Genomic DNA, 19,688 nt, shown 5'->3' with positions numbered 1-19,688 from the left:
ACATGCACAGGGAGATCAGAGCACAGGGTCAGCCATAGTTCAGCGCCTCTAGAGCAATTAGGGGTTAAGTGCCTTAATTAAGGGCACAACAGCAGTGGTAGGCACCTTAGATATAATGCCAGTAACCCTCCAGTCACCGGCTCACATCCGCTGACCTTCGACCTACCGATTGCTGTCCGGCCTCTCTAACCTCCATGATTTTTGAAAAGGAAAAAGGTCAAAATGATGTATTGGTAATTCTACCAATGCTGCAGTCTGATTCTCTACTCTTCTGCCAGAAGTGTACACTTGTTCCCCTCATGGATTGAAAAGGACACCACACCAATAATAAACAATACACTAATAAACAAACCAATACAAGACAGTAGACTACAATTGCCTATGAGTCACCAATCCAATGCTTTTAAATGATTGGGTGGGAGTGAGAACGAGTGCACACTTTGTGGGGTAGGCGGGTGAATTAGAAAACAACTATGGCCACTAACTTGACTTGATAAAGAGATGATGATGAGTATAGTTGATGGAGTAGTTGATATTATGAAAACCCCCGCAAGCCAATGCACACACCAATCCATAGTGAACAAGTACACACTTTGGAGGGCAGGCTGTGAAATTAGAACACTCCATGGTCTCCACACACTAATTGATACACACTAGTTGATAAACCTGTTTCTAAACCCATAATTAGAATTAACGTTAGGTTACACAAGTGATCATTTGTATCTCCTATTGAGTATTTTTTTTTTAAGATTTGCACAATTATTTAATTCTCATTATCCCTATTGGTTGTTTGCAGTGTATACAAATGAACACACCTTCAATGGCTGTGATCAGTTCACCAAGACAGGCTTTGGATATTCAGTTCTTTTACTGAGGTACAGTACTTGATAGCCAGATTTGGGTCAACATTAGCCTTGCTTGCCATACCTCCAAATCACATAGTTCTCACACCTCCTTTGGAGGTCTGGAGTTGTTGTTATTATCCAATTCTGTTTAAATGGAGCGCAGGCTGGGAATGGTCTCATTTTGTTTGGCTTTGAGCAGAAGTGATGTTTCACGAACAACAACCCCTTCCCCTTGTTCTTTACTCTTGAAAATAGCAAATACGTCAGTGTAAGCCAATCAATTTAGTGAACGTTGCCAGGAGGCTATATTTTAGAAAATGTACATTGTGGTTTTAATTAAAAATTGTTTTGATTATTGGAACACTACTCACGTGGGGATCAGTGACAATTATTGGCTGCTCCATTTTGAGCTGCCGATTGACTCGTTGGGAGTGTGGCAAGCATGTTACAGGTCTCCACCCCTGACTAACGCACTTCTGCCTTGAATTTCCCATGGCTTTCTGAACTAGGGAAAGCTTGGTCTCAACAAGGTTAGGTCAACATTAACATAGGGCCCCATTCATGCTGTAAATATATCTGAAACATCTTACAAATACACCAATCCAACTCATATCACACTAGTATGGCTCTCTGAATCGCTTGCCTGCTTTAGATTTTTAAAAAGTAATTTAGTTGTGTTGGAATCCACTTTTGAATTTGTATGTTTTGATGACTTTGATGAATCAGAATTAAATTGTAGATTATAGAACAATAAAGTGACATCATGGCCTTTTACAAATGCAATAGACAACTATTGCATAAACTATACATTACTGTATATAATTACCAGACAAAGATGTTACAAAAGTGCTAGTTTGAAAGTATAGCTATAATTGGTCAACTATAGTCGCTAGGTGACGTAACTGTATCCCAAAGTCATTGGAGACTGTAGCTCAGTGTTAATCATGCAACATTACAGTATAAAGCATGAGCACTCTGGTGCTGCTCTCCAAACTATGGACAGGAGGAGGAGGAGGCTAAGCAAAGGTTGTGATCAACATCAATTTATGGAAAAATAAATAATAATAATTATTGGTTAACTTATATTGAATAGTAAGAAGAATTTATCATGTTTATGTCAATATAGGATCCGCTGATACTGACATATGATACTGTATGCTTCTAAGCTGATAATGTTCTCATATTGTGCCTTGTAAAAGACTTATAATTGCTGATATTGCCTTATGGTGGATGCTTGGTTTTATTCAATATTGTTGACAATCTTCCTGATATTCTTATACAATAATTTAATATCTTGTATCTTGTACCAGGAAACACAGCATGAAGAATACAAGCCTGGGCCTTGTTCTTCCTACTGTGCAACAGCTGAGACCCCTGAATCACAAAGTGGTGCTAATACAGGTGTTAATTGGCATATTCCTCTACATAAACTCTCTCATGATCTTCACCTTCTTTAAAAAGGAGGCCTTCTACACCACCACACGATACATCTTCTTCGCACACACACTAATCTGTGACAGTCTGTATCTGGCTTTGACTGATGTATTGCTACTAATGACCTTCTCCAGGTTACCAATGCCAGGTGGTCTGTGTTTGTGTCTGTGTGTGATCGCTGGAAACCTGACCTTCACCACTCCCCTAACACTGACAGCCATGAGCCTAGAGCGCTATGTTGCCATCTGTATGCCCCTGCGTCACAGTGAGCTCTCCACCCCAGTAAGGGCCATGCGCTGCATCCTCCTCATCCAGGCTCTCAGTACCATATACGAGCTTGTTATGCTGTGTATTGTCTTCGCCTCTGCCAGTCTACGTTACTACACTTCCCCCATGGTGTGCAGTATAGAGCAGACTGACTTCTTCACCTGGCAAAAACATGTGCGCTCAGCAGTTTTTCAGATATACGCTCTGGTCATGTCCCTGGTTATAGTCGTCACCTATGTGAAGATCATGGTGGCTGCCAGGGCTTTCTCATCAGAAAGGAAGAAGTCCAGCAATAAGGGTCAGAGGACAGTGATACTCCATGCCATCCAGTTACTCCTCTGCTGGATCCAGTTTTGGTGCCCTATGATAGAAACAGTTATTCTAAAAATTGATTTGTATGCATTTGTACAGATTCGTTTTTTTAACCATATTGTATTCAAGCTTGCCCCTCGATGTTTGAGTCCTCTTGTGTATGGTATGAGGGATAAGGATTTTGCAGTGGTTCTGAGAAACTATGCTCTGTTTGGGTATTCTGAGAAAGTCTTTCAGTTTCTCATTAACAAGGACAAACCCAATCCCAAAAGGAAACCAAAAAATAAGGTGCACGCTGGGCCATGTTTAACATAGTGTTTACTAAGAATATATCTGTAATTTGTAAGTGCTCTTGAAGAGGATCAAGACACATCATTGTTTGGCATTTTGTCATGGGTATGGTCCGGTACAGTAACGTGAGTCTTTATATGACTTACAGGGCCCCAATTTGCTTGAGCAAAACAGTGAGTAAAGTTTCCTGAAAAATAACAGTGATATTTGTAATAGATGAGATGGAACATAATCCAATGGTATTTTCAAATACTGCAGCTACTGTACATGTAGCCATTTCATAGCATGTAATAGACTCCCACACTGATTACTTCAAAATAAGTAATCACTTATTCCTCAAAACATTGTTACAGACATAGAACAATAAAAATAATGCTTTAGAGTATTATGAATGTATGTATTTTTTGCTAAACTCATCTTTTGCAGAAGCAACATATACAGTACTAGTGCTTGCCTGTCACAAATGTGTGTGCCTGGAGATACACCAGCAGGTCATTAGTGCTTCAAACACACTGGTTGAAATACAGCAGCAAGGAACTAGTCTGATTAGTGACAGATTACCGGTACTGGAAGATAAGATGATTCTCCACAGTCAGCAGTAACAGGAGCCAAATCTGGCCTACTTACACCTGGTGAATATGGAATAATTTACCTCATGGAATTACAGCCTAAAAGTGGACCAGATCTGTTGTCCTTGCCCAAGTCAAAACTTTGCCACAAATAGGCCATACCTGGCCGACACCAAAATGCAGCCCAGTTATCACTTGTAAGTACGGTCCAGAAATTAAATTGGCCAGATCTGGTGTGGCAATTGCAATTGGCCCATTTCTTGAACATAATTCAGAGTGATGACTGGACCATATCCACGTACTATCACTGGTCAAAGCCTTTCAGGGGCCTGATTATGGAATGCAGATATGGCCCATTAATGCCCCTATTGTGGCATATGTATGACATAACATAACATAACATAACACGTTGCCAACCCCAACTCAGTCCAGATATTCCGTGACTGATCCAAAAGTGACCAGTCTACTATATGCACATATTTGAGCCACATACAGTTAGGGTTAGGGTTAGGGTTAGGGTTAGCTCCCGGTTGCCCACGTCATAGTTCCTCTCCGCTGGGGACAGACGTTGGGAGAAGTACGCGCAGGGGTGGATCCTCTGGTCCTCCGCAGACACCTGGGAGAGGACGGCCACGAGGCCAGTGTCGGATCCACCTCCACGAAGGTCCAGGGCGGAGCGGAGGCAGTTAGCATGACACCCCACACTCCATCCCAGGATCCTCCCAGAGGTCACAAGGTAAACAAGACACTAGGAACACATAGGGAGGGCTGAAGCGTATGTGGGTCACGTGGGAAGATTACCATTAGACACAGTACGTTCTGGCACCGTAGTGGAGTTCAGGCAGGGTTTAAGTAGGGAGATGATTGCCTATGGATTGCAGGTGTGCTGATAGGTGATATGGAACAGGTGTGCTGCCGACTAGGGGCTGGGCGCTCCAGAGATGATCGCCGGGGCCTCAAGGTGGTGCCAGAGGGTTGATTAGGGGGAGGGACCATAACAGTATGCCAGTGTGTCCTTTTTTCTCAGAATGTACCAAACTGTTGATTTGGCCACTCCTAATGTTGCCGCTATCTCTCTGATGGATTTTTTGTTTGTTTTTGCAGCCTAAGAATGGCCTGTTTCACTTGCATTGAGAGCTCCTTTGACCGCATGTTGTGCGTTCACAGCAACAGCTTCAAAATGCAAATGCCACACTTGGAATCAACTCAGACCTGTTACCTGCTTAATTGATAAAGAAATAACCAAGGAATAGCCCACACCTGTCCATGAAACAGCTTTTGAGTCCATTGTCCAATTACTTTTCGTCCCTTGAAAAAGAGGGGGCTGCATATTAAAGAGCTGTAATTCCTAAACCCTTCCTCCAATTTGGATGTGAATACCCTCAAATTAAAGCTGAGATTCAGTCTGCACTTTAAACCCATATTCATTATGTGACTGTAAAAATAATAAAAATAACAAAAAATGTGTCAGAGTCCAAATATATATGGACCTAATTGTACCTCATGCCAGAACTGGCCCATAAGCAAATTGCCAAACCTCCCCCAGTGTGCCTTCCCCTCATTCAGAGCAGATCTGGCCCATACAGTATGCCTCTTCACGTTGCCAGCTCTGAGCCGATTGCCGAGTGCCACTGAACTAAATAGCTATTGCATTTCAACCAGGTCTTTTGCTAGTTTCAAGGATGCTAGTTTCAAGGTCATGTAACTAAGACATTTGCTCAATGAAACATTTGAAAAGGATTGACAGATTCATTGTTTCAGTTAGAGGTAGTTTGCAACAAGCAAGGGGAGGGAAAGGGGAGGAGACATTCTGAATTGTCATTGCAATTCCCACTGCAGGGAAAAAAAGGCACAATCATGCATATCTTGCCTTTAAATTATAAGCTTGTAATATTTAATGTTATAATCAGATTAATCCTTATTTGGAAAGCAGTCTTTGGGCCAAGAGAAACTTATGCTGCATTCATGACATGTCCGAACTAGGAAACTCTGATATTTCCAACTTGGAAACTCGTTGATACCAGAGTTTTCCACTTCAAGAGTATCAGAAACAACCGATAGGAAGCTCTATGCAAATAATTTATATTAATATTAACTCTGGTTCTGACTTTCCAACTTGTCATGAATGCAGCATTATCCATAGATTTGAATTTGTTTCAACAAACTACTGCTAACATCAGCTAATTTTAGCTCCTGCTAACAAAAACTAAATGTGCTAGGGGCATTCAACCATCTATAAATGAGCCTGTTATGGTTGCCATAAGTAAACCAAATCTTGGCCACAATACAACCATAAGTGCTTGCAGTACATTTGCTAGATCTTGACCACAATTTGAATAGAACAGGTCCAGATCTGGTTGCCATAACTAAGTCTGTACTGTTATCTGTACTGTCAACCTGTCATTGCCATTGTATATAGCCATTCCATTGTGTACATTGCTTGACCGCTGTTTATACTGCTTATACTGCTTATACTGTTTATACTGTTTATACTGGTTATATTTTTTATTATTTCTATTTTATTTCTATTTTATTTTAAAACGTATTGTTGCACTACTCTGTGGCATTGTCACTTTTGCATTTCACTGTATACTTGTATGCACGTGACAAATAAAGAATCTTGAATCTTGAATCTTGTCTAGCCATTGCCACAAAAAGGCCAAGCCTGGCTCAGAATGTTTGTTCTATGGGCCAGAAGTGGCTCTCGTGGCTGTCCCTAAGCCAAATCATCACCATGAAAAGGCCACATTTTGTCCGGTATGTGGATACCCAGTAACGACTTGGAATGATGGTCCAGAAGTGGGCCAGGTCTGGCTTTTCATGGCAAAGATCAGGCTTAAGGCCTCTACATGCTTCTGCCTAACTTGTGCGACTAGTATGCGGTGAACCTCTTCTACAACAGTTGCGGATCTTTGCAAACCTACGCAGACCCCTGGTTGTGTTGTTGTCGATGAAGCATGAATCGGCCTTTAGGTATGTCGGCCAGAGTCTGTCCACTTTTGTCCTGTGCAACAAAGTAGTATCTATGTCACATCCACATCCAGCCAGGGTCTGACCTTTTCAAAGATAAGGCAATAGGAATGGCAGTCAGAGCTAGCCTGCCCACTTCTAGCTCGGGGAAGAAAGTGGTACTCCAGCCACATCCAGATGACGGTAGAAAACAGATGTGGGCCACATCTGGCCCACCGTTTCTCTGCTGAGGGGGTAGTGTAGGCAAGTAACAAGGCAGGAGGACTACATCAGGACACCATGCAAGGCAAGGCAGTGCAAAGGCTACTAGTAGGCCTATAGGCAACTAACAAGACAGGAGGACTGCATCTGGAGACCAGTCTCCAAAGAGGGGATTTTTGATTTAGTTAGTCTGATTTAGCTTGATTTCATTATTTTTATGATCACTGCCGGGTGCTGAAATTACAACATGTAGGCCTATGGATATGCTATAAGATTCTGTGGTGCTGAAATTAGAGCTTGTATGCTTTAATGGAAAAATATTTATTGTTCTAAATGTTCTTATGTTTAGCCAAAGGTTAGGTTTGATGTAGCTAGTACATGATGTTCCAATACTGCCAGTGAGGCTGTTGGTTGGCTGCAATAATGTATTCAGTTGTTCACTAAAGTAGGAAATTCAAACTTTACAAATTGCGAAGCAACAGCATAGCCAACTAATCAGCAAACAAAGGATCTTGTATACCTAAGTCCTGTTTACCTAAGCTTGCACAATGAGCCATCTTCATGACTCATGCTCTCTCCTAGCTTGGACAGAAAGTTTAGTGTAGAGCGTAAAACCAGTCTATTAATGCCTAGCTAGCTTACTCGGGATTGTTTCATTGTGCAGTGTACTGTCCATTCAGTAGCTATACAATCTTTCCCTGGTATTTATAAACTTTTAAATGATACTTACATTATGATTGAGAGGCTGACCCATTCGATTTTATTTAATATTTAGATTTCAACCTTGCAGGGGGGCGCAGAGAAACACCAGTGGCTAGCTAGAGCTCTTTTTCAACACTCGTCCCTTGATGGCTTTTACAAATGCAAAATCAATAAAAAACTATATAAACTATAATTTATCTTATATAATTATCAAATAAAGGTGTTACTATAGTGCTAGTTTGGAAGTATTACCATAGCTCTAGTTTGTCAAGTTTTGTTGCCACAGTAGATGATGCAACTCCACCCCATAGCCCTTGGAGAGCTTGGCTTATTGTTGATTGTGCAATAATACAGTATATAGGATGAGCACTTTGGTGCTGCTGTCCAAACTAGGGACAGGAGGAGGCTGAGCAAAGTCAGTTCTCCACAATAACATAGAGAAAAACATACAACGCTAAGATAAAACTTAATTGTTGATATATGGATTTTGAATGATTACATGCAATAATCATACAATAATATAATACAAAGGATGACCACTTTTGTGCTGCTCAGCAAAGGTTGTTCTCCACATAAATATAAAAAAAAACATGCAACACTGAGTTAAAAAATAGTTATTATTGGTTAACTAATATTGAATGTTTAAAGTAAGAAGAACTTATTTTCCTTTTCAATTTAGGTTCCGCTGGCATACTATGCTTATAAGTTGGTTATATTATCATATTGCTTTGTGAAACACTTATGCCTTATAATTGCTGATATTGCCTTCATAGGTGTTACTTAGAAATGGTTTAAAGAAATAGGCTGTGTGGTTTTATTTGACAACCTTCCTGATATTCTTATACAACATTATTTTACATTGATCTCCTTTCTTCTTTCAAAACAGGAAACACCATGGTGAATACAAGCCTGGGCCTTGTTCTTCCTACTGTGCAACAGCTGAGACCCCTGAGTGACAAAGCGGTGCTAATACAGGTGTTAATTGGCATATTCCTCTACATAAACTCTCTCATGATCTTCACCGTCTTTAAAAAGGAGGCCTTCTACACCACCACACGATACATCTTCTTCGCACACACACTAATCTGTGACAGTCTGTATCTGGCTTTGACTGATGCATTGCTACTAATGACCTTCTCCAGGTTACCAATGCCAGGTGGTCTGTGTTTGTGTCTGTGTGTGATGGCTGGAAACCTGACCTTCGCCACTCCCCTAACACTGACAGCCATGAGCCTAGAGCGCTATGTTGCCATCTGCATGCCCCTGCGTCACAGTGAGCTCTCCACCCCAGTAAGGGCCATGCACTGCATCCTCCTCATCCAGGCTCTCAGTACCATATACCAGCTTGTTATGCTGTGTGTTGTCTTCTTATCTGCCAGTCTACGTTTCTACACTTCCCCCATGGTGTGCAGTATAGAGCAGACTGACTTCTTCCCCTGGCAAAAACATGTGCGCTCAGCAGTTTTTCAGATATGCTTCCTGATCATGTCTCTGGTCATAGCCGTCACCTATGTGAAGATCATGGTGGCTGCCAGGGCTTTCTCATCGGAAAGGAAGCACTCCAGCAATAAGAGTCAGAGGACAGTGATACTCCATGCCATCCAGTTACTCCTCTGCTTGACCCAGTTTTGGTGCCCCATGATAGAAACAGTTATTATAAAAATTGATTTGTATGCATATGTACAGATTCGGTACTTCAACTATCTTGTATTCATGCTTGCCCCTCGATGTCTGAGTCCTCTTGTGTATGGTGTGAGGGATAAAGATTTTGCAGTGGTTCTGAGAAACTATGCTCTGTTTGGGTATTCTGAGAAAGTCTTTCAGTTTCTGTTTAAAAAAGAAAAAGCCAATCGCAAAGGGAAACAAAAAAAATTGCACACTGGTAAGGTGCATGCTGGGACATGTTTAACATAGTGTTTACTGAGAATATATAACTCTTAAAGAGGATCAAGATGCATCAGTGTTTGGCATTTAGTCATGATTATAGTCCACCAGCGGTGTCAATAAATTACAACCTGCAAACCAATTTGCAGACCACAGTTGTTTTTCTAGCATACAGTTTGTTCATGCAAATTATGTTTTGATTATTTTTTCACAGAAATATGTTTCCTGCTTGAGGTGTGCATTAACTGCAATGACTTATCATATTGAGTGAAATGTGGACACTGTTCCATTCATTTTCAAATACAGTATGACTGTACTATCTTGTCATGGTCTTGTGACCCATAAAAATAAAATCTGTAAAAGAGCTTTTATCGCCTCTGTCTTCTTCTGGACATGTGATGCTTTAAACACAAGTGTATTGTATGTTGTAGTGGCCTATGTTTATGAGATGCTTGACTGGGACAGTACTACAGTGTTAGTTTGTATATGACTTACAGGGCCCCATTTTGCTTGAGCAAAACAGTGAGCAAAGTTTTCCAAAACAGCTGGAATATGTTTAATAGACTGGATGGAACATAATGAACAGACTGGTGCTAGCACACGTGAGGCCCCTGGTGAAGACATCCTTGGACCCCCTGCAGTTTGCCTACAGGCAGACATTTGTGGGGAAGATGCCATCATCTACCTGCTACACAGAGCTCACTCCCATTCAGATAAGGTTGGCAGCACTATAGGAGATCTTTTCTCCCTGCCTGCCGCAATTAGACTGTACAACTCCTCCTCCAGCTGGCTCGATCAGAGTGATCAGAGTCAGGCTGGGGGTTGTTAAATCATACTGGACTGTTCTTACTGCATATAATGTTCAGATGTCTATTTTATGTTATTCTATTATTCTATTGTCACTTTATTTTGTTGTTGTTGTTGTTTGTGATGTGGGCTGCTGTAACGCCTTAATTACCCATCGGGGATCAATAAAGTATCTATCTATCTATCTATCTATCTATCTATCTATCTATCTATCTATCTATCTATCTAATCAAATGGTATGTTCAAATACTGCAGCTACTGTACATGTAGCCATTTCATGGCAAGTAATACACTCCCATTATTTTAAATAACACTTGTTTCTCAAAAACATTATTATAGACACAGCACCATAAAAATCATGCTGTAGAGTATAATGCGTTTTTGGCTATTTTTTGCTAACCTCTGTGCTGTTTTGACCAAGCAACATATACTAGTGTGCTTATCTCTGTCATGAATGTGTGTGCCTGGAGTAACACCAGCAGGTCATTAGTGCTTCAAACACACTGGTTGAAATCCAGCAGCAAGGAACTAGACTGATTAGTGACAGATTACCAGTAGTGGAACATAAGGTGATTCTCCCAAGTCAGCAGTAACAGGTGCCAAATCTGGCCTGCGTATTTACACATTTACATTTTTCTTTTTACATTTAAGTCATTTAGCAAATCATTTGATCCAAAAGACCCTTTTATCCTAAGTGGTATATTAGAAGAGTGGTGCCAATGAAATTACTGGAGGCTTCAAATAGTTAAAAAAAATAATCTTTTTTTGACTCCCCTAACATTGACAGCCATGAGCCTAGAGCGTTATGTTGCCATCTGCATGCCCCTGCGTCACAGTGAGCTCTCCACCCCAGTTAGGGCCATGCACTGCATCCTCCTCATCCAGGCTCTCAGCACCATATACCAGCTTGTTATGCTGTGTGTTGTTATTGCCTCTGCCAGTCTACATTTCTACACTCCCCCCATGGTGTGCAGTAGGGAGGTGATGGTCTTGCTGCCCTGGCAAGGTCACCTGCGTTCTGCTGTCGCTCAGCTGTCCTTCCTGGTCATGTTTGTGGTCATAGCCGTCACCTATGTGAAAATCATGGTGGCTCCCAGGGCTTTCTCATCGGACAACAATGAGTCCAGCAATAAGGGTCTGAGGACAGTGATACTCCATGCCAACCAGTTACTCTGTTTGATTCAGTTCTGGGGTCCTATGTTAATAATGGCTGTTTTGAAGGTTGATTTGATTTCGTTTATACAGCTTCGGTATATTGACTATGTTGTATTGTAACAATGTCCGTTTATACACAGAGGCAGACGCAGCGTTACGGTAAGGGAATCTCTCCCGTTTATTCATAAAGTTCGTAGTCACACTGTTTGGGGCTTTCCAGCCTCGTCAGATAGTCTCTCTCTCTCTCGTCTTGCTGTTCCCAGCTCTCCTCGCCTCCCGAAATGGCAGAAGCACACACATCTTAAACATTCGCAGACGAGACTTAATTCGCAGCAGGTGTGCAACAAAAGTCTCGCCGACACAACCCCGGCCACGGTCCTGTAGCTCCCTCTACAGGCCGAACGCTGCATGTCCCCCCACATACCCCCACCGCCCGACACAGGCCGGGGACCCGACGGCCGACGACCTACTCCCCCCCCCCCTGCACGGGAGAGGAAGTCTGCCACGACCATCTGTGCCCCCGGTCTGTGCACGACGGAAAAGTTGAAGGGCTGCAACGCGAGGTACCACCGGGTGATCCTCGCGTTTACATCCTTCATGCGGTGGAGCCACTGGAGGGGGGCATGGTCGGAATAGAGGGTGAAGGCGCGATCCAGCAGGTAGTAGCGGAGGGTGCCGACCGCCCACTTGATGGCCAGGCACTCCTTCTCCACGGTGCTGTACCGGCCCTCCCTCTCCGACAGCTTGCGGCTCAGGTACAGCACCAGTCGGTCGGCCCCCTCCACGCGCTGGGTCAGTACTGCTCCCAGCCCTCTATCCGACGCGTCTGTCTGTAGGGAGAAAGGGAGGTTAAAATCAGGCGCATACAGGACCGTTTCTCCACAAAGAGCCCCCTTAAGGGCCTCGAACGACCCCTGGCACTGGCCCGACCATTGGACCGGATCCGGGGCACCCTTCCGGGTGAGGTCCGTCAAGGGACTGGCCAGCTCGGAAAACCCTGGTACGAACTGTCGGTAATATCCCGCCAGCCCCAGGAAGGCCCTCACCTCCTTCTTTGTCTTGGGCCGGGGAGAGGCGGCGATGGCCGCAGTCTTTTCAATCTGCGGTCGCACCTCCCCCCGTCCCAAGTGGTACCCCAGATACCGGATCTCCCTCCGCCCGATCACGCACTTTTTCGGGTTGGCCGTCAGCCCCGCCTGCCTCAGGGACCGCAGAACAGCAGCCACACTCCGCACATGCTGCGGCCAAGTGTCACTGTGAATGACAATGTCATCTAGGTAGGCCGCAGCATAGGCGGCGTGCGGCCGCAGAATACGGTCCATGAGGCGCTGAAAAGTGGCTGGGGCTCCGAACAACCCGAAAGGGAGCACGGTGAACTGGAATAACCCGAGCGGAGTGGAGAATGCCGTTTTCTCCCGGGACACCGGCGAGAGTGGAATCTGCCAGTATCCCTTCGTGCAATCCAATGTCGTGAAGTACCTGGCCGTACCAAGCCGGTCCAAGAGCTCGTCGACCCGGAGCATCGGATATGCATCGAATTTGGAGACCGCATTAACCCGTCTATAATCCACACAGAACCGTATAGCCCCATCTGGCTTGTTGACAAGCACGATGGGGCTACGCCAATCACTGCAGGACTCCTCGACCACACCCAGCTCCAGCATGGCTTCCAACTCCCGGCACACAACGTCTCGTTTGTGCACCGGCAACCTATAGGGACGCGTGCGCACCGTTAAACCCAGCTGCGTTTCTATATGGTGGTCGATGAGCGTAGTCCGACCGGGCAGGGGAGAGAACACGTCGGCGAACTTAAGCTGCAAATCTGCAACGTCCGCGGCCTGGCTAGCAGAGAGATGGTTATCAATATCGACCGGAGTGCTACCTTTCGATTTTGGGACTTCCGGACCGAACTCCTCTCTCTCTGGAACTATCGTAGCCAGAGCAACAGTGACCACGTCGTTCCATTTTTTTAGGAGATTGACGTGATACACCTGCAAGCTATCCCCCCGGTCCGAGCGTATAACCTCATAATCCACGTCCCCCATGCGACGTGTGACCACAAACGGCCCTTGCCACTTCGCGAGTAATTTCGTGCTGGAGGTGGGTAACAGTACGAGCACCTTGTCTCCCGGTGTAAACTCTCGTAGGGTAGTCCCCCTGTCATACAGGCGTTTCTGACGCTCCTGGGCTTGCAGCAAATGCTCACGTGAGATAGCCCCTAGGGCGTGGAGCTTTGTGCGCAAGTCGAGGACGTACTGGATCTCACTCTTACTGTCGCTAGACCCTTCCTCCCAATTTTCTTTAAGCAGGTCTAGGACACCCCGGGGCTTACGCCCGTAGAGTAATTCAAACGGGGAAAACCCGGTGGAAGCTTGGGGAACTTCCCGCACCGCAAACAACAGGGGATCTAGCCATTTATGCCAATTCCGACTATCCTCGTGGACAAACTTCCGGATCATTGACTTCAAGGTCCGATTGAACCGCTCACAAAGGCCGTCAGTGGCCGGGTGGTAAACACTGGTTCGAATCGCCTTGATGTTCAACAAGCCATACAGTTCCTTGAGGGTGCGTGACATAAAATTAGTGCCCTGATCGGTGAGAATCTCTTTCGGGATTCCCACGCGGGAGATGACTTGAAACAATGCTTGCGCTACACTCCTGGCAGAGATATTGCGCAGAGGTATTGCCTCGGGGTATCGGGTGGCGTAATCTATCAAGACCAACACAAATCGATAACCCTGTGTGCTCCGGTCAAATGGCCCGATAATATCCATCGCAATGCGGTCGAACGGGTTCTCGACCAATGGTAAGGGCCGCAAGGGGGCCCGTGGAATGGCCGGGGGATTTACTAACTGACATTCCCGACAGGAAGCGCACCACCTACGCACCTCTGCCCGAATCCCCGGCCAATAAAATCGAGCCATTATACGGTGCAGTGTTTTGTCATACCCTAGATGGCCCGCCATGGGGTTGAAATGAGCCGCCTGGAAGACCATTTCGCGGCGGCTGCGGGGAACCAGCAACTGGGTTACTTCCTCCTGACTATGTGAGTCACGACTTACTCGATATAACCTGTCGCTGATAATCGCAAAATAGGGGTGGGCGCGCACCGTGTCTGGCCGTATCAAAGTACCATCAATTGCTATCACTTGGTCAAAGGCTGATCTTAGGGTCTCGTCACGAGACTGCTCGAGGGGGAAGTCGCCTAGCAGCGGATAGTTCGGCGGGGAAGTCTCGGGGTGAGGCGCCCCCGCCGGCTCCGGCTCCCCGGCAGTGTCACGAGGCGCCGCCTCGGCACAGAGCACATTACACGCCACACACCTCCCTAGCTGTCGTGCACGCATCCCGGTAGCCCTCTTTACCGCTTGAGGAAACCCCTCCCAATCCACACCTAGAATCAGGGGATGCGTGAGGCGTGGGCTAACCGCCGCCTGTACACTATGGTTTTTCCCCTCAAAATGAATTTCGATAGCGACCACCGGATATTCGTGAATGTCCCCATGCACACACCTCACCCGCACCCTCGATGCCTTCAACAATGCCCCCGGCCGAACCAGGCGCTCCTGGATCATGGACTGCATGCAGCCCGAATCCAAGAATGCCTGGTGCGTATCATGTTGTATCCTTACCGGAATACGATACGCCGCTCCTGGTCCGGGGGGAGGGCCCGGTATGTCGCCGATGCGGACGACCTGTCCCACGTCCATCGCCCGACACTCGGCCTGCACGTGGCCCGGCCGTCCGCACCGCCAACACACCCCCCCTGTCGCTCGAGGTGCTCCCTGTGGGGCCGGGCTCGGTTCCGGATAGGTGCGCCCCTGCCATCTCGTCCTCGGGGCGGGCGCCGGCCTCTCTCCTTCGGCTCCCCCGGCTCCTCCTGGGTGTTGGCCCCCCCCCCCTTGCCGCGGGGCCGGGGTTGGTCGTTGTGGCCCCCGCGGTGGGAGGGAGAGATGGTCCTCGGCCTGTCCGACGGCGGTCTGGAGGTCCTGGGGGTGGTGGTACTGGACCCAGGCGGCGGTACGGGCCGGGAGCCCCGCGATGAACTGCTCCATTACCACCCGGTTCCCGACCTCCACCGCCGAGTTGTTCTCGGGGTCCAGCCACCGCCATGCGCTGTCCCCCAGCCGCTGGGCGAAGGTGAAGGGCCGGCACCCCTCCTCCAATGTCAGGGCCCGAAACCGGCGCCGGTGTTCCTCCGGTGTCAGGCCCAGGCGGTCCCGAATCGCCCGGGCCAGGGACGTGTAATCCCGTTGGGCGGCCGCCGGCAAACTGTGGGCTGCGAGCTGCGCCTCCCCTGACAGGAGGGGCAGCAGATGGTAGGCCCACTCTCGGACCGGCCACCCCGAGATCCTTGCCGTCCCCTCGAACACCGCGAGGAACGCCTCTGGGTCGTCCTCCGGTCCCCGGCGCCGGCCCGCCGGCCCTGGTGAAGTCTTGGAGGAGGGCACTGTCCGCGACCCTCGCCGCCGTCAGCTCCTCCAGCGTCGCCTGCTGGGTCTGCTGCAGGGCCGTCTGTTGCTCGAGGACGAGCGTTATCCTCGATATTGCTGCTGTTAGCGTCTCCATCTTCCGCCTTTACTCTGTGTCCCAGGTTGGGCGCCAATTGTAACAATGTCCGTTTATACACAGAGGCAGATGCAGCGTTACGGTAAGGGAATCTCTCCCGTTTATTCATAAAGTTCGTAGTCACACTGTTTGGGGCTTTCCAGCCTCGTCAGATAGTCTCTCTCTCTCGTCTTGCCGTTCCCAGCTCTCCTCGCCTCCCGAAATGGCAGAAGCACACACATCTTAAACATTCGCCGACGAGACTTAATTCGCAGCAGGTGTGCAACAAAAGTCTCGCCGACACAACCCCGGCCACGGTCCTGTAGCTCCCTCTACAGGCCGAACGATGCATGTCCCCCCACATGTATTCATTATTGTCCCTCGATGTTTGAGTCCACTTGTGTATGGTGTGAGGGATAAAGATTTTGCAGTGGTTCTGAGAAAGTATGCTCTGTTTGGTTATTCTGAGAAAATCCAGTCTCAAAAGAAAAGAAAACACCATACATGCCAGTAAGGTACATCCTGGGCCATGTTTAACATAATGTTTATAGAAAATATGTTCTGTAACTTGTAAGTGCTCTTGAAGAAGATCAAGATGCGTCAGTGTTGGAGAAGTCAGATTCAGAATTTTGTAATGGTTATTTATTTTGTAAAGGGATGTCAATCATTTCCTGTCTGCAAACTGATTTAGGGATGCCCTCGATTTTCCAGCATACAGTACAGTATGTCCTGTAGGCATACACAGTACATACTGTAGAGGTGAGTGTTTGTTCATACAGAATGTCTTTAGATGATGTAACTCCACCCCATAGCCCTTGGAGAGCTTGGCTTATTGTTGATTGTGCAATAATACAGTATATAGGATGAGCACTTTGGTGCTGCTGTCCAAACAAGGGACAGGAGGAGGCTGAGCAAAGTTAGTTCTCCACAATAACATAGAGAAAAACATACAACGCTGAGATAAAACTTAATTGTTGATCTATGGATTTTGAATGATTACATACAATAATCATACAATAATATTAGATTAGATTAGATGATTAGATTCAACTTTATTGTCATTGTGCAGAGTACAAGTACAAAGGATGACCACTTTTGTGCTGCTCAGTAAAGGTTGTTCTTCACATCAATATAGAGAAAAACATGCCACACTGAGTTAAAAAATAGTTATTATTGGTTAATCAATATTGAATGTTTTAAGTAAGAAGAACTTTCTTTTTCAATTTAGGTTCCGCTGGCATACTATGCTTATAAGTTGATTATATTATTATATTGCTTTGTGAAACACTTATACCTTATAATTGCTGATATTGCCTTTATAGGTGGTACTTATAAATGGTTTAAAGAAATAGGCTGTGTAGTTTTAATTAATATCACTGACAACCTTTCCTGATATTCTTATACAACATTATTTTACATTGATCTCATTTCTTCTTTCAAACAGGATAACACCATCATGAATACAAGCCAGGGCCTTAATCTTCCTACTGTGCAACAGCTGAGACCCATGGGTGAAAAAACGGTACTAGTACAGGTGTTGATTGGCATATTCCTCTACATAAACTTTCTCATGATCTTCACCTTCTTTAAAAAGGAGGCCTTCTACACCACCACACGATACATCTTCTTCGCACACACACTAATCTGTGACAGTCTGTATCTGGCTTTGACTGATGCATTGCTACTAATGACCTTCCCCAGGTTACCAATACCAGGCGGTCTGTGTTTGTGTCTGTGTGTGATGGCTGGAAACCTGACCTTCGCCACTCCCCTAACACTGACAGCCATGAGCCTAGAGCGCTATGTTGCCATCTGCATGCCCCTGCGTCACAGTGAGCTCTCCACCCCAGTTAGGGCCATGCGCTGCATCCTCCTCATCCAGGCTCTCAGCACCATATACCAGCTTGTTATGCTGTGTGTTGTCTTCGCCTCTGCCAGTCTACGTTTCTACACTTCCCCCATGGTGTGCAGTATAGAGCAGACTGACTTGTTACCCTGGCAAAAACATATGCGCTCAGCAGTTTTTCAGATATGCTTCCTGGTCATGTCTCTGGTCATAGCCGTCACCTATGTGAAGATCATGGTGGCTGCCAGGGCTTTCTCATCAGACAGGAAGAAGTCCAGCAATAAGGGTCAGAGGACAGTGATACTCCATGCCATCCAGTTACTCCTCTGCTTGACCCAGTTTTGGTGCCCCATGATAGAAACAGTAATTATAAAAATTGATTTGTATGCATTTGTACAGATTCAGTACTTCAACTATATTGTATTCATGCTTGCCCCTCGATGTCTGAGTCCTCTTGTGTATGGTGTGAGGGATAAAGATTTTGCAGTGGTTCTGAGAAACTATGTTCTGTTTGGGTATTCTGAGAAAGTCTTTCAGTTTCTGTTTAAAAAAGAAAAAGCCAATCGCAAAGGGAAACAAAAAAAATTGCACACTGGTAAGGTGCATGCTGGGACATGTTTAACATAGTGTTTACTGAGAATATATAACTCTTAAAGAGGATGAAGATGCATCAGTGTTTGGCATTTTGTCATGATTATAGTCCACCAGCGGTGTCAATGAATTACAACCTGCAAATCAATTTGCAGACCCCAGTTGTTTTTCTAGCATACAGTTTGTTCATGAAAATTATGTTTTCATTATTTGCTCACAAAAATGTGTGTCCTGCTTGAGGTGTGCATTAACTGCAATGACTTATCATATTGAGTGAAATGTGGACACTGTTCCATTCATTTTCAACTACAGTATGACTGTACTATCTTGTCATGGTCCTGTGACCCATAAAAATAAAATCTGTAAAAGAGCTTTAATCGCCTCTGTCTTCTTCTGGACATGTGATGCTTTAAACACAAGTGTATTGTATGTTGTAGTGGCCTATGTTTATGATATGCTTGACTGGGACAGTACTACAGTGTTAGTTTGTATATGACTTAGAGGGCCCCATTTTGCTTGAGCAAAACAGTGAGCAAAGTTTCCCAAAACAGCTGGAATATGTTTAATAGACTGGATGGAACATAATGAACAGACTGGTGCTAGCACACGTGAGGCCCCTGGTGAAGACATCCTTGGACCCCCTGCAGTTTGCCTACAGGCAGACATTTGTGGGGATGATGCCATCATCTACCTGCTACACAGAGCTCACTCCCATTTAGATAAGGTTGGCAGCACTATAGGAGATCTTTTCTCCCTGCCTGCCGCAATTAGACTGTACAACTCCTCCTCCAGCTGGCTCGATCAGAGTGATCAGTGTCAGGCTGGGGGTTGTTAAATCATACTGGACTGTTCTTACTGCATATAATGTTCAGATTTCTATTTTATGTTATTCTATTATTCTATTGTCACTTTATTTTGTTGTTGTTGTTGTTTGTGATGTGGGCTGCTGTAACGCCTTCATTTCCCATCGGGGATCAATAAAGTATCTATCTATCGATCTATCTATCTATCTATCTATCTATCTATCTAATCAAATGGTATGTTCAAATACTGCAGCTACTGTACATGTAGCCATTTCATGGCAAGTAATACACTCCCATTATTTTAAATAATCACTTGTTTCTCAAAAACATTATTATAGACACAGTACCATAAAAATCATGCTGTAGAGTATAATGCGTTTGTGGCTATTTTTTGCTAACCTCTGTGCTGTTTTGCACAAGCAACATATACTAGTGTGCTTATCTCTGTCATGAATGTGTGTGCCTG

The 19,688-nt window shown here is 45.4% G+C and overlaps 2 protein-coding genes across 2 annotated transcripts; both read left to right on the top strand.

Moving 5' to 3' along the window:
• Positions 1-8,485: 8,485 nt before the first annotated feature.
• Positions 8,486-9,505, top strand: LOC310815356 (odorant receptor 131-2-like; the record flags this gene model as incomplete). Its single annotated transcript, XM_083685092.1, has 1 exon — positions 8,486-9,505. One exon carries the CDS (start codon positions 8,486-8,488, stop codon positions 9,503-9,505), a length of 1,020 nt encoding a protein of 339 aa, XP_083541218.1.
• A 7,933-nt stretch (positions 9,506-17,438) lies between these two features.
• On the top strand, positions 17,439-18,455 carry LOC310815355 (odorant receptor 131-2-like; the record flags this gene model as incomplete). The annotated part of the gene is made up of 1 exon (XM_083685091.1): positions 17,439-18,455. The coding sequence occupies one exon, from the start codon at positions 17,439-17,441 to the stop codon at positions 18,453-18,455; it is 1,017 nt and encodes a 338-aa protein (XP_083541217.1).
• Between the last annotated feature and the right edge of the window lie 1,233 nt (positions 18,456-19,688).

This window comes from Argentina silus (genome assembly GCF_951799395.1).
Source record: "Argentina silus genome assembly, chromosome: 14".
In the NCBI taxonomy this organism is placed as follows: Eukaryota; Metazoa; Chordata; class Actinopteri; order Argentiniformes; family Argentinidae; genus Argentina; species Argentina silus.
This window is presented reverse-complemented; position numbering and strand designations above follow the sequence as displayed.